General features: G+C 37.8%; 1 protein-coding gene across 2 annotated transcripts in view; it reads right to left on the bottom strand.

The window, feature by feature from the left end:
- CELF2 (CUGBP Elav-like family member 2) overlaps positions 1-15751 on the bottom strand; it is a 559446-nt gene that overhangs the window by 291105 nt on the left and 252590 nt on the right. For both annotated transcript variants that reach the window (XM_087768249.1, XM_087768245.1), the window contains one exon: positions 15393-15428. Coding sequence is in view for 1 of the 2 variants with exons in the window: in XM_087768245.1 (XP_087624371.1) it covers positions 15393-15428 (36 nt within the window). In the remaining variant the exon portion in view is untranslated. The remainder of the gene's footprint in view (positions 1-15392; positions 15429-15751) is intronic.

Below are 15751 nucleotides of genomic sequence, written 5' to 3'. Positions count from 1 at the left end.
AACAGTCTTGTGAATATGGGCTTTTTGGCTTTGCAGAGAATGATGATCTTTTCTTCTACCTCCCCTAACAGGTAATAGCCACAGTACACCCACCCTTCCCTTTGAGTGAACCCAGGTATAACCTTCAGCCCTACATTATAGGGCTTTCTGTATTCATACCCAATCTAAACAAACTCAGAATGTCTGCATCAGCTCTTTTCCTACAATTTACATTTTACTGACCTCTAATTAAACCAGTTCAGCAAGGTGCAATTTTTAAACACATTTTTCTAGTTCTGCTTCCCAATATGCAAGAATATCAGGAAATGACGATCACTTACTCCCAGAAAGATAATTAAATATATTTCACTAGCCAAAATGTATTTATTAACATTTAATGCTCAAAACCACACAACATATTCTCACTTTACCATAGGCTTCAATTCATAAGCCTAACTTGTGTGGTTTGCCAAACGGTACCACACAGTGGGACCTGTACATCACTACAGTTCCCCCCCTGCCGTGCGTTATTTCAACAAAATGAGAATTGTGGTTCCAGTCTCACTAAAATGATGGCAAAGACAACAGTGAAACTTTTGGCCCGTAACTTCACCTGTCTCCAACATGGACTTTTCCATGGGAACCCTGTTGCGTAGGTGCCTTTCAAGTCAGCAGTGAAAACAGACTGGAATGATTCATCTCACTCCAATATGGATCTGTAAAGGGCTGTGGGATGAATCCCTTCACCTGAGAAGGTGGGGAACTATTTCAAAGCCAAGTGGGAATAACACAAACACCAGCAATGAGTCACGCAAGCGGAAAACTCAACATGTTTCCAATGGAAATGAGGCAGCTTGGATTTTCACTTCCCTACTAAAAAGTTTAGATTTTGTATTTAAATTTTTTATTAAATGCATTTCCTCTCTTCTTTTTTCTTTTTTCTGTGAACACTTCCCGTAGAAAAAGGCAGTCAGAAACCTCCATTCATAGATGAGCTGCAAAGCAAAAAAACCCATCTTCAATGGTAACCATTTTATGTAAAGCACAATGGAAAGGATACACTGAAACTGAGAAGCTTCTACTACAAGAGCATGGGCAGGACCTTAGCTTTCACCCCTCATGTATGGTTTGGGTTGATATGGTCCTGACAGCTTCAGGAGCTGGGTCCTGCCCGCATGAGTTGTGCACTTTGGTCACACCTGTGTGGCATCGCAGTTAAAGCAGCACAGCCTGCCTGAGTCGCTGCTGCTGGGAGAGATGGTTGGGAGCCACGCAAGAGCATCCCAGTGCTCCAATGGCCTCCCTGAGGCACAGCACGTGGCTGGGTTCCTTCGATCTGTGGATGTAGTGATTTGTCAAAAAAGACCATAAAAAGCGTTCCTAGCTGGCAGTTTTCCTCTATCATCAAAAGTACGTTCAACATGCAAAAACTAAACGTGCTTTATTTCTACTTATATTTTGCTTTTCAGTACAGAACTATGTCTTTCCTGAACTAAAGCACTTCCCCAGCCTTACCCAGTAAACTCCTGTCAGCTGAACACTATCATGTGGCTGCCCTCCTTTTTCCTCTGGTCATGGGAGCACAAGTCACAGGTTGTAGTAGTAACCCATGCAACCTCTGCCCAAACCTACGAGATTCACACAAGCTCTGGAAGAAAGAAACCACTCCAAAGCAGAGAAATCTCTCTGTGCCGCATCCCTTTGATGCCCCCCATCAATCCAGCAATATTTAGATGATAACATATTGCATGCAGTCACAAAAGAACATACTTTAAATAGTAGTCTTGTTACAGATTTGTAAACATAGCTAAGCAGTGACAATACCTCCCTTCATGGTCGCTTTTGGAACAGCTGCTGTCACTGTTGCAGACCATCTACAAATATGAAGGTAACTTAGCAAATACCTCCGAAATCCCTCTGCTTAGTAAGTAGATAAGGAGTGACAATCAAAACCAGAGGTGCAGAAAGAGATGCTTGTGCTTCTGTGTTCCCACACTTCTAGCTCTTAGGACTAATTTCAAGCTTTTGTTGATGAACTGGACCGGGGTTGGTTGAAGTTGAACCACTGAAGTCAACGTTGCTGACAACTGCCCCGCCACTTGTGAAAGCATTTCCATAAACACCAGAGGGATGCAGTCTAGCTCAATCACTCTCTCTTTATTCTTTAAAATAAGTTTGGGTTTATTTTTAGATATAAAGATCAGTCATTTGCTCCATCTGATGATCACTCTCAGAAGATCTAAATTCACTGCTTGGCTTTTTACCGAGCTTTCCTGAGTTTGGAAACAAAGTTCACCCTCTGGATTTTGATGCAGGGCAAGACATCCTGATGGCTTCATGGGGACTTCGATGCAGATGAGCTCAAGGAAAGGAAAGGGCTGGGACGTATAGAATACTGCTTGTTGTATGGGCAGCAGGAGGCAGCTCCACGCGTAGGAGGTGAGAGAAGGCAGCACGCTGGGAGTGGGAGAAGGCTACAAAGAAAGTCAGCTCTGAGAGAGGAGAGTGAGGAACATAAGGAATATCACAGTGTGTGGGATGAGATGAGAACAGAGATGTAGGTTTTTAGAGAACTTTAAAACAATTATAGTTTTTACCATGGGAGGTTCTGTTTGACTAGATCAGAGTGCTTGCTTCCTTGTTACGTGCCTGGAATTGAAACTTTCTTTGAAAGAGCTTGCTAACACTATTCCATACTTTCAATTAACGTTTTATTTAAATGCTTTAAGATAGTTTCTAGATATATTAAAGCCTTACTGATGAAATCTTGAATATAATTTACATATCTAAGTCACATTTGCATTCAATAACAAGACAGCTTTCCAGTACAGAGCATGCCATCAATAGCCCCCATTACTGCCATCTTGATGAATTTTCCTAGCTGCAGCATTCACTTCAAAAGCCTACAGCTTTAGCTGAAGGAAAAGAAACAGTGATATCATCAATGATCAGGTATCGTTTCTAAATTTTATCCTGATGCTTTGCAGCGTACCACGTTAACATGTGTACATCATTCAGCCACCACTTGGACATATCTTCAGGAGTTTTGCAAGAGACACAAGTCTATTTCTTAATTTAATACTCTTGTCTGTTAAAAAGAAGGGGAGAAAGCGTTTATATCTTTCCTACAAATAAAGCACAAAGTGTCAGTATCTTTCCATAATACATCTGCATCCTTCCCTGGGGGATTTTTCATTATAAAATCATATCTCAGTTATCAAGTCTCAGCACCATAAAGCACATATAGGATATGTGATAAAAGCCCTTATTTTTCAATAAGGAAATACCAGTAAGAGAGACTGGTGGTTGGAGCAGATTGTTTTTGGGAAGCACATTTTGAGAATTTCTGAATGTAAGGAAGACTAAAAAACACAGTGAGAGAAGCAAAAGATGACTGATGCATCGCATGCCTGAGAGCAGCAGCCCACTGGTGAGCATTGCGCGGGCAGTACTGGACGCAGGAAAATCGTGTGCAACTGTCTCTAGTTACTCTGAGAGGTTCTTACGCAGGCAGAATAATACCAAAGATGGGCTTGGTGGAGGTTTTGGGCTTTTGTTTTGTTTTCTGTGTCTTTTTGCTTTGGACAGTTTGATTTTTTCGTATATTAGACTTGATGCTTCACCATAAGATTTATAAAGACCATAAAACTTAGAAGTCTCTAGAAGGTTGGAAGTGACCAGCTTTGATGCATCCACAATACAGGGCAACCGGGGGCTGGAAAGGAATTTGGAGCATTTCTTTTTATTGGTAATCCTTATTTCCTTATTTATTGTTTCTGTGAACTCTAGCCATAATTCTTTAAAGCTTTGTCTCACAGAATGAAGTTAATCCAAAGTTGAATTTACAAAAGGAAACATGTTTTTGCTTTTGGTTCATCCAAAGAAAGCATCACAGCTGAAAGTCAGAAGAAAACTGGACATCTGTATCTCTTGAAAAGGTAGAATATTAGGAGTTATAAAGGCCCTAAAAACCATAGAAAAGAAAGATATAAAGCATCTTCTTATTGGTGTGAAAAGAGGTTTGTCTAGGGACTGAGAAGATTTTCTTGCAGATATTTCTTTCCATAGCTGCCTCTTCTCGACTTTGCCAGCCTGTCTTTCAAAGCAGCTGCTAGATAATACCAGACGAAGAGATGAACCACTGGCTTCCCCCTGAACAACAACTCTTATGCTGCTGTAAAGATAAACAGCTCCTGCCACATGTTTTCTATTATCCAGCACCCACTACCAAGGCTCTACAGTTCCATAAGTTAACAAAATATCATCTAGTTAAGACCAAAATTTGGAAACCTGCATTAGAATAGCAAGCCAAACTTGACTGCCACGTTTTCAACATCTGCCTGAGCTCCGAATTTTTTCAAATGGGTGAATATCTAAAAATGTCTGTTATGTCCCTGGCACTGTGAGACAAATTCATGATGGGAATTTATTTCCCATTTATGTCACATTGCCTGATGGAGCTGCTGAAGAAAGTCACTCACTCACTCATGGAAGGCAGAAGAAATGAGGTAGAGTCTCTCATTGCCTTGCTCTGACTATACAGCACTACAAGAAAATACAACTGATAAAATTTTTCTCAGTCCTTGAAGTAACTTTTTATTTATTTATTTTTTAATCACCTGGAGTACTTGCCATTCATCAGACTCACTGTTTTTATAGAAAAACTTCAAGCAATCAATCTAAAACCCTTGCATTAATTCTAAGAGGTTCAGAGACCGGAGAAGTACTGGGGTTGTGGCATGAGTTCATGCGTAGCTCAGCCAAATCAATATTCCCTTTAAACCACATCACTCTTTTTCACCTTGCAAGTTTTGAAATAGAAGATATAGTTGCTGCTTTAACTGAATGTTTTTATTATAGGATTTATTTTCCCATTTCTACATGTGCAGTATTATCCTGAGGGATACTGTGGGTTTTTTTCCTGCTCCAGCTACTGAACTGTTATTTCCACAGGCATTCTCCATAACAGAGAGGAAAAACATCACCACTGCATCATTTCTATAAGAAAAAGATAACATGAAATGCCAATTAAAAGTTTCTGCTACTGTACACTCGTAGTGGATTGAATACTTTCTTTGGAAGTAGGAGGTAGCTGTCAAAAACACAACTTGGACACAATTGTGCAGCTCCTCTGAAGAACAGGTCACGGGGTGGGGGCAGGAATCAATAAATAAAGTACCTTCATCATTAACCATTTTCTGAATTTTTAAATCAGCCAGAACATTTACAAGTTGTATGTCAAATTCTTTTGTTGCCACCTTTTTCTTTGTCTTTCCACCACTCAGCGCGCAGCCTGTACTTTGGCTGCACAACTTTCTGCTGATGCCAGGGCCGGCTGCTGCACCGAGCCCTGAGCTCCTCTGGGGTCAGAGGTGCAATATCTATTCTGTTATTAGAGAAATTACTCAGTGCAATTTCACAGTTCAGCAAAACAGACTTATTGCTTGTATGCACAGTATGTGCATGCCTTAACAAGCACTTAAAGTTTTTCTACTTCTGTTCCTTTGTGGAAACGTCCATCTTTAACAGCTTTAGAAAAAGAAACCATGCTCACTAACATTTCTACTTAACTTTAATAAGGAATTACTACCTTGCATGTGATAAGGTTTTTAAAGAGCTGTGCTTCCCTCTCTGCTATAAATTCAGAAACAAAAAAGTGAACTCTATGCTTTAGATAAAAACTGAAGAAAGTAACAGGTGGCTTTTTAGTAACATGATTACTTTTATTATTATATTCTGAATATTCAATGTTAGCAGCAACCATCTCTTCTTGTGAATGCCTTTCCAAATCCAATTGCTTTATCCAAGTTATCTCTGTTTATTTCTGCAGGGGCAGGACCGGGGAAAAGTAATGCTATTTCTGCAATATTTTATTTTATTTACTCTCAATGAAAATGAGAAGGTCTTTTTTACAGCTGCACAGCCTGTAATGTCAGCTCCAAGCAATCAGCTAAAAAAAACCCCACAGTCACTTTGCAGGTTTAAAATAAAAAAATAAAAAAAAAAAAAGAAAAAAGAAAGAAGAGAAAGAAGAAATCAATTCATGTTGTCACAGTCTATCTAGAGTCATATTGTCCTCAGCCATTGATACAGAATGAGAACATCTGGGGATTCAATTACTCATGACATGAATAATAATATTTCATTTTTGTTAAATAAAACTTTTTAGCTGCAGGAACTTCTGCTTACTTCACCATGCAATCCTGGAATGAAAGCTACCAGCAACTGAGACAAGGCACAGTCTCTTTGGCGTCCATGAGCACATAGGTGCATGTGCATCTGTACCCCCCAACAGAAAATCTTAATAAAGAAAATAAGCTTTGAACGTCTATTTAAGGATGGGCTCCTGAGCTCCAAGCCCTAGCAGATTTCCTAAATATCACAGCCACCTTTTACGAACTTGAATTAATAGCCTGGTTCAGTAAAGAGCACTTGCCCTTTGAACCAAAGTCAGTGGCACCTGCAGTTGTCCAGCATATTTGATTAACCCAAACCATATATCTAAACAGTATTAGGAGTCATTTAGGCCCTTATTTTAGGCTTCCACTTTACGATTCTCAGTTCACGTTTTAAGAGGATGCTACCAAAACCCAGTTTCTATGTGTATATTCTTCTCTCTTAATGAAGTAGAGCTGTCTATAGTCTTAGTGACAAAGTCGGGATCAAATCAGATGATGCTCATTTCACAGCAATGAGAAAGCAGCAATACTCATGCTAAAATTGCACTGACTTGTGCAATCACTTTGATATCAGCAGGACTATTCTCCAAAATTAAGTACGTGAACCATTGTGAGATGAGTATCTAAAAGTTCAGAAGCAAAATAATCAGAAAGGGCTGAAAGTCAGTTCTCTCTTTTTTTGTGTGTGTTAGGTGAAGCCTGGTATCTTGTTTTCCCTCCTTTCTCCATGGACGTTCATTAAGGTTAGATTATGGCAAACAGACATGATTTGCATCCACTCTACAACATCATGGCTTTGCTGAGGCTTAAAAGTTCCCTGCAGAAAACAGTGCAAAAGCTCTAAAAATTCCAAGGGTCTGAATGAAAAATAATTTCCATTATAGCCCAGCTAAGAGAAGCGCTGCACCGGCACTTTGCTGTTGTAGAAGTGCTGTGTAGGGCACAACTTGCAAAACACATTGGGAGAACTTACGCAGAAAGTGGGGTAGGTCCTCAGTGGCTCCAAACTGGCTAGTAAGAGAGTTACAGCACCGCTATGAGAGACTGCTCTGAACACATGAGTTTGGGGCTCAAAATCTTCTTCTGCTGACTGCAGGAAAACTTTAGGGGCTGCCTGCTTCTAATGGCAAGGCACAGACGTGAAAATTTGCATCGTCTCATAGGAGGAATCTCAAGTCAGCACCCTCAAAAAATAAAAAACAGTCACCAATTACTGCTTGCAAATCTTGTGTCTGGCTTTATGTAATGTACCCGGTCCCACTGTGATCATTGCCTTTTAAAAATGTGTAGTAGCATTTATGGACTCCAGTAAAAATGTTTTTAATATAATGTAGATGAAGTATAAACTGTTAACCTTGAACACTGGGGAATGCGTTAGGTTCTTGGGTTTTTTTTAACCTCTTTAATTTACTAAGAATTGTCTAAGATTTGGTTGTAATTCATAGCAAATCTTTTGGAACTGTTAAAATAGTTGCAATTTTTGTAAATGTTACAATAGCTATTATTTCATAAATAAAAGTGATGCTAAGAAAGCAGAGAACGTTGAAGAGAGCACTAACCTGGGGTCTCTGCTGTCCTAGGAGTATCGGTGTGGGTTTCCTGACACTGTCCCATCCATGTATCTTATTGCTGCTCTTCTGGGACCAATGGTAAGGATGACACACTAAAAATGCTGTATATCAGCAGTTTGTTTCTAACATTCTGTATTATATCATAATATATGTATCATAATGTATGATACATGCCTGGCCTATGCCGTAGCAAAGGTACTAGAGAGAATTTCTCAATTCTGCCATGTTAACAAAGCTCTCCTTGCCTTCAGTTCCTGGGCTGCTTTTCCAGGGGCAGATGCATATACACCTTTTTTCCCCCGAAATGCATATTTACATCTGAAGTCATTCCCACAAGTTTCATCCTTTGCACTGACTTTCTAAATAACGTTGTTCCGATGATCTTAAGTGCTAAAACAACACTTAAGCTAAGGATACACACAAATGACTAACTTGGAGCACAAGTATTTCAACTGAGCTGGGAAATAAAGTGAGAAGGGGGAAAAAAGGCTTTGTATTTTAAGGTGGTTTCCTTTGCTGTTTGCTATATTGGAATGGCCTCTCAAAATCCACCTGTAATGGTCCCTTTCTCTATCTTCATTCAAAGTGCTGTTCAAAGGCTCATTTTTTGAACAAACCCAAGAAATACCATTCTTGTGTCAGTCAAACGTTCTCCCCAGACCAATGTAAATTTAACTTAAACCAGTAAGATATTGCAGCACTATTAAGTGGAACAGATAATGAACCTAAATAACTGCTCAATCTTATTAGTGTAGCCCTCATATACCTTCCATTTTTCTTCAAGCCCTGCTACTTGGCATTCATACTGCCTGATTTGAGACTAAAATTAGATTATAGGAATGCGTGCTTTTTACAAGAGCTCTTTTATTTGTTCCATAAAGTATTTAGCACTCTTTAGGCACTGTATAAATAAAAATAATCACGATCTTGGAATTCACCTTCAGGAATGGAAATGAAGAGATCCGAGTCCTTTCATTTCTGCTGCACGTTATCCTCATTTGGGCACGTATGGGTGGCAATGCTTTGTAAGACAAGTTAAAAAGATGCTTGGAAGTCTGGTAAAGGTGAATAACAGGAAAAAAAAGAAGGGAATATGTCTCTAGTTTTAGAGTTTTACAATAGAGAATAAAAATAAAAGCCCTACCAGACTTTTAAGATAAAGGTCTGCTGTCAAATTCATTAGTGTTTGTGAGAGATGCTAACAATTGCTGGTGAAAAATGATTGTGGGTTCAAAACCCAGGTCACTGAGTAAAATAACTTACACTCATTTTAAGATTCAAAGACTATGTATAATTAGGAGCCATTTCAAGACTGTGAGCTGTGATTTCTGAGGACTCTGCACTGTGAGAAGAGTTACTGCCTTCTGGGTCAGAGCCGTATCAAGTCCAACAATCATTTTAGTCCGACTTTCCCCCCTCCTTCCCAGGGTCTATATTTAGGACTTAAGTACCAAATATCGAAAGTTTTTTTGAGGTTAAGCATACCAATGTCCTCAAAACTCCAATAGGCATCGGCTTAACGTCACTTGGCACTTTAGCACTTAGAAAACTCAGGCTGCTAGGACTCACCTTAAATTAAAGCTATCATCAGGTGAAACATCTAGTCTATGCTATTCCCCCAGGCTCCACTTTCAGGCAATGGAGAAAGAAAAAAAATTCCCCAAGGTTATTCGCCCTGTCCTGAGATAAGGCACCTATTTCTCTTCATTTCTCTGCTGGTTCTTAAGACTGAGGACTTTTGTGATAGCTAAATTTAGGCAATGTAAATCCTGCCATTGGTATCTTAGTAATTTTTGAATGCAAGTCATCAGTAAGCACATATGGATAATCACCTCCATGCTCCTTAGGCTCCTCTTAAGATTTTAAAAATATCTCTTCAGAAAGACATCAGATTGCACATAAGTGTGTTTTAAGATTAACATTAGCTGTAAAAAACATATTTCAAAATGGATGTAAAACAACAAAAAAAATACCGACAGCTTCTAGAAGGAATAACTCCATGTCACATTTTAATGATATTGAAGCTTTACTTAGAAAAAATAAAAATCAGAATAGTGAAGAGACAACTTGTGTATTATTTCCTCAAAAAACCCAGATTCACTTACAATAACGTCAAACTCGTTACTATCCCAAATAATTGCTGTAATTTATATTATAGTACCTCAGAAAGACCAAACAACATCAGGGCATTCCTACTGAGCACATACAATGGGTAATAGGCAGTCCTGCTTGCAGTACAGAAAAACAGCTCAAAGGTTAGATGAAAGAAAATAGTATTTAGAAATAAGCATCTGAGGCATAGAGAAAGGTCAAACATAAGAATTATTTTTTTTAAGGGAATGATTATTTAAATTCAAGTCTCAATTTAAAATAATGATTTTCTTCAGAAAATGGCAGGCATCCAAATTATGGAAAACCTTCTCTTGAAGACAGTTGACTTGAGAACATTTAAATATCGAGGGCTGGAATCTTTTTCTTTTCTTTTTAATGATGTGGTTTCAGAAAAGATACAAGATGATATCATTTCCAAAGACTAACTCTGGTTAGCCACATACAGTTTGACATTCAAAAGATTTTAATGTTATCAGCTACCACTGCCTGCCACCCGGGATGAACAACATTTTCTTGACCTATTATTTATATGCCTCTAAACAAAAGTTAGTTTTGAGAAGGGATTTGGAGGTGGAAAGAAGAACTTCTCCATTAGAAGAGAGAGTCACAAATGGACAATGCCAAATCCCTGCTTTATTTAAGGGAGAATAAAACCTCAGTAAATGTTATATCAAAGTAACAAAAATTCTGCTGTAAATTGGCAGAGACATGCATATGGTGTAGGTGGATGAGTGTTCAAGCCTGATATGATGGGTAAAGCAGCACTGGTGACAGGAGAGGACATCCACAGTATATGAAACATGAGGGGCAAAAGGTATAACCCGGTGTTCTCAAAGCGAGAGAAATTGCTTGGCCGATGACCTGAGGAGGACTAGAAGAGCAAACCCAGAAGCTAACCCCAGCTCCCACCATCCATGCAAAACCAGTGAAGATAGCAGTTGAGATGTCAAGTAGGTCTTTAGTCCATGCCCCTATTACTGTCAGGAAAAAATCCTTTTCATGTTACAGTAATTAAAATGCTCATAGATGTTTTATTAACTCACTCTACAGAGCCACATAGATTTTATAACTCATCCAAGCACTTACAAGTAGTTACTTGGGTTAGGCTGTCAAGACAGAAATGATTCAAAACCTTGTGTACTTAGCTCCTTGGAAGACATATCATTTCCTAACACAATGGTATTAGAAAGACTGCTGACAGTTAGTGATCAAGAGATTTCATTTTGCTTGTCATATGGTGGGTTGTCAATTCTTCTTTTCCCTTTAGATAAAAGCTTAGTTGCATTAGATTTAAATAATGGTGAAGTTGCAGGTTAACATTTTTCAAAAGTACCAAAGTGACTTCAGTACTTAAATTCTATTTTCAAAATGCTGTAGACATGCAAGAACATAAGTCTCTACAGTAAATGGAACTTAGACATTATTAAAGAAATTTATGGAAAGGTGGAGAATAAAAGCCCAACTCAAGAGGGCTTAAAATTTGTATCCTACTCCAGACCACTGGTTTAAAACATATAAAGTTTGCAAATTATTACAATTCTAAGACAAGCTAAAGATTTAAATTTCCATTTTGAACATACTTGATTGTTTTCACATCAATGTACCCATGCCATTATATTTTATTGCAGATTTCCTCCCACCCTTCCAAAAAAATTTCTAAATGACAGTTTTAAGATGGCCTTTACCTCAAAATATAAGCTTTCCTGAGTTATGCTGAAGATTTAAGCAGGGGCTGCAGAGATCTTTCTACAATTTTTTCTATGAAAAGTATCTATGCAAATTATTCTCTTGAATTTTTTTTAACAGTAAATAAGAACAGCTTAGAGGAGGAAGTGACTGTTTAAACTTTACTCCCTCCCCCGAGTGAAGTGTAAAATTGAGCCACTAAAAAAGTGGAAAAGTAGCCCAGATTTTACTTCTGTTATCATTATTAACCTGGTATTAAGCAAATAAATACTCCATGCGGTTAGTCTATATTTAAAATATTTGTTCTTCTTTATATTTAAAGAACTTTCACAGAAACAAACAGAAGTGGCTAGAGACTGAAATCATTCCTTTGATATTGAGCTGAGTATTTTCTCGTTTAAGCTCCAAACATCATCTCCCTCATGCCCACAGGGCTTTGCACTGTGCTCAAGCACTCCACCTCGCTAATTTACTGCTCCCCTCCACCGCTTAACGCAGATGCTGGTCTATGAAAGAGTGGTTACGAGCTTAGGTACCACAAGATTTTAGGAGCTTATCTTCATTCATTATTTGTTCTGTATCACGTTTAAATGGTGGATTTCTCAAGTTAAGCTATATTTCTTGTAATACTTTTAGTATTGGTCTGTTATCGCAGGTACCATCTATGTAATGTTGAGAGCAAATACAGTTTGAATTAGGACTGCCATAGCAGCTATAGAACATCTAAAAGGGAAAAAAAAAAATAGGCCAGAACTTTATTAAATTTTAAAGTATGCCTTCGCTACACTCTTGTAAAGATCCAAATAGGGTATTCAAATCTCTAGAGATCACCAGTATAATTTCTTTATCATGTTCCATTTAAAATTTAATTATGTAGTCTACAACAAGAAGTATCTGAGTACTCTAAATAGGTCATGCAATGAACAACTTAATATTATTATAAAGTTTTCCTTGTGAAGATCTGTTCTTTGATGTGCTGTTGCACACAGAAAGCCTTTCTTCGAAAAAAACAATATACGTTCATAGATATAATAATGTCATTTAATATAAAAATTGTAAAGCTTCTTTATCATATTTTAAGTTTAAATTTTAAATTCCTTCTCTAGCCTGAGCTTCCCAAAATCATCAGAAATAACTGGTAAATTAGAACTGACACGATATAATTGTGCTGAATATTTTTATATCTTTCTACAGGCAAAGTTAATCTATTAGCTTTCCTTCTAAATGATGTCCACCAACTCAGATTTTTCTACTTTTGCCTATCAATGAGACATATTCTTCAGTGGCAAGAGGTAAGGTAATTTCTTCTTCCTCTTAAAAATAATCATGAGAGATCAATCAGCAGTATTTAATGGAAAATGCCTATATTAAAAAGTCACCATTTACCAAGACACTTGGTTATATTTTCTCTTTTTAAAATGCACGTAAGTAACCTCTCTTGGTTACTACAGGAGAAGAGAAGATATTCAAAATGTTCTCTTATGTAACTTCTGACTATTTACAGGGCTTTCTGGGAACAAATCCCTAACTTCTCTTCTGTAACTCAACCATGTAAAATTCAGAAGGGTTTTTTGGGAATTTTTTTTTTTAAATGACAACAAAAAATTAATGCCACTGATGCCAAAGTCTTCCTGACAGTCTGACAAAATATTTCACGTACAGACGCATCTGCTCCCACTTACATTGCTTGCAACAAAAACCCTTTCACCAGGTTTACAAATGCTTGAAAAGGATTTGATCAACTCTGGCCACAAATATACCCATGAGCCATTATTGCCCTGAGAAAAGGTATTTTGTTTACCGGCACAAATGAGAGTTAGATTTCTAGGATTACAGAGAACTTTTTGTGGCCCACCGGACAAAATACAAGAAGCACAGTAACTATGGGAAAGCGGTTATTAGTTTCATCATTTCAAGTTGCAACACCTAAAAATATATATGCTATAAAGTAGCTGCAGGGTGAAGGTGGAGGAAGATGTGGTGTTGGTGGGGAAATTAGACTGTTTCACTGTTATGAATTAATAATAGAAAAATGGTTCACTTGAAGTTTGAAAGAAGAACAAAAATATTAGATTAATACATCACAACATAAGATTAAAAACCCCAAGGAACTGCTTGTTTAGAGAAATGCAGGAACAGGTGAATCCCCGAGAAGGCTGGAGGACTAGCCAACCTGCACACAGCTGTAAACATTTGTTTTAAATCAAGACAAGATCATTGGTTTTAATATTTATAACACAATTACAATGCCTTGTGCACATTGCTTATATAATCTGATTTTTACTTGCAACACTTGCCACAGTTGAAATTAAAGCCATGTGGTAATAATTCAAAAAACACATTTAGGCAATCATTAATGGCAAGTATGAAACTGGATGTTTATTCAAGCACCTATATCTCTCATTTTAACTTTAATTTAAAACGGAATTCATTTCTGCAGTACAAGAACTTCATGTTTCCAGTATATTAGTCATATAATACCTAACCAATTAGGGGGATGCAGTCAAACTGGAAATATTTTAGCACTAAAACCAGCAAAAGACACAGCTAAGCAGTGTTATTGACGTTCCTAATCAAGGAGACAGCTACTCTGTTGAATCTCTATTTTCTTTTTTTTTTTTTTGTATGTATGAAGAATTGTAATTCTTTTGCAACGAAGATGAATAAAATCTTTTACACGTCAGGTGGGCCTGATCATTGGTCAGCACTTCAAACGCTTGGCAAAATTTCACCAGCATATTTGCTTGCACAACTGAGGATATCAAGTGATGGTAAGTCATAAGAAGAAAGGTATCTAATAAATGAACGACTGATATAAATTACACAAGTTTGTACCTACAAAACAAGGTTATAGATTACAAAGGGGGGAAAAACATCACATACAGTGAAAATCTACATTTTTACAGCTTAACGCCACAGTCAAGCCAACTAATAGACACCACACATACTATAAAGGTAGACATTTTTTCCTCTGCCTTAGAAGCAGAAATACCTTGTATGTATTACTATGCTTAATAAGAACAAGAAAAAACAAGAAAACTTATTTTCTTATTGAAATATCCTTTTAACATTATATATTGCATGAACTACAACATTGGTATTAATCAGAGGATAATAACCCCCCCCAAACCATGATATCATTAAAACCCCCTTCACCTCAAAGAGCAAAACTGGTGGCAGAATATGCAAGAAGACTGAGAGCACCATTTTTTTTTCCTCACCAGGCATCTCTGCTAAGTGACAGGTTACTGCACCAGATTTTTTTGTTTCCCTTCCCTCCACCCTTTTCTCTGTCTGCACCATTACAGCATTTTATTGCATCCTCTGACAATATGTAGGCAGGTCTCTCTTCAAAAACCTCTATCGCAGCCTGGAAGTCTTGTCTAGTTCTATTATTTTATTAAAAGCTTTCTCAGCACAGAAGAATTTGGTCTAAGCTGCTTTCCTGCTTTCCAAATGAAAATGCCTTAAGATCACAGTGTTTTTTCCTCCTACCTCCAAGTTTCCCTCCCCTCATCCCTCAGGTGAAATTTAAAACAAAAGCCAAACCACCTGCAATGGGTATAATTGCACAGCTGGAAGAAAGCCACATCTGGGATTTTTCTCATCAGGTGCACAACTGTGCTGAGCCTCAAAGCAACTTCAATGTGTCGCTTTAAGCTGTGTAGTTTTGGTTGCGCCAGTATTTCACAGTCATTTGTCTGTCTGTGGCACACAGTGTGTGTTCTCCTCTCTGCACCTCCAGTTCTCAATATCCCAGCAGTTTTCCTTAGGGAAAGCATTATGTTCTGGCTCAAAAGGTCATGCTTCTTTCAGCACCTTCCAGACATTGATACACAGATGCAGTATAGAACAACTTGCTTACCTTGGTAATGTTCCAGATAACTCTGTGGCAGTTTCTCTGAAAGACACAAAGTGAGGAAAAATTAGCTTGTGTTTAAAGAAGCTATAAAATTTTAAAGATGCCTTTTTACTGCTTGTATTTTTTAGGAGTGCAGAGACACATACACAGCTTTATACGCAAATGCGCCATTTGCGGATGCGACGTCTGCATGATCATATACACAAGAATGTGAAACAGATGATGGAGTGTGATCTAAGGATTTCATCAGAATAAAGCTCTTAATGGTTCAATTACTCATTTTTTAGGCATAAAATTATCACTATTTCAAATGCCAGCACTGTATGATCCTACATAGCCAAAACGTAACACTGGGCCAATTT

The sequence above is a fragment of the Nipponia nippon genome, unplaced genomic scaffold (genome assembly GCF_047370975.1).
Source record: "Nipponia nippon isolate SJK-2023a ecotype South Korea unplaced genomic scaffold, ASM4737097v1 scaffold_3, whole genome shotgun sequence".
Taxonomy (NCBI): domain Eukaryota; kingdom Metazoa; phylum Chordata; class Aves; order Pelecaniformes; family Threskiornithidae; genus Nipponia; species Nipponia nippon.
The sequence above is the reverse complement of the archived record's forward strand: the minus strand, read 5'-3'. Positions and strand labels throughout refer to the sequence as shown.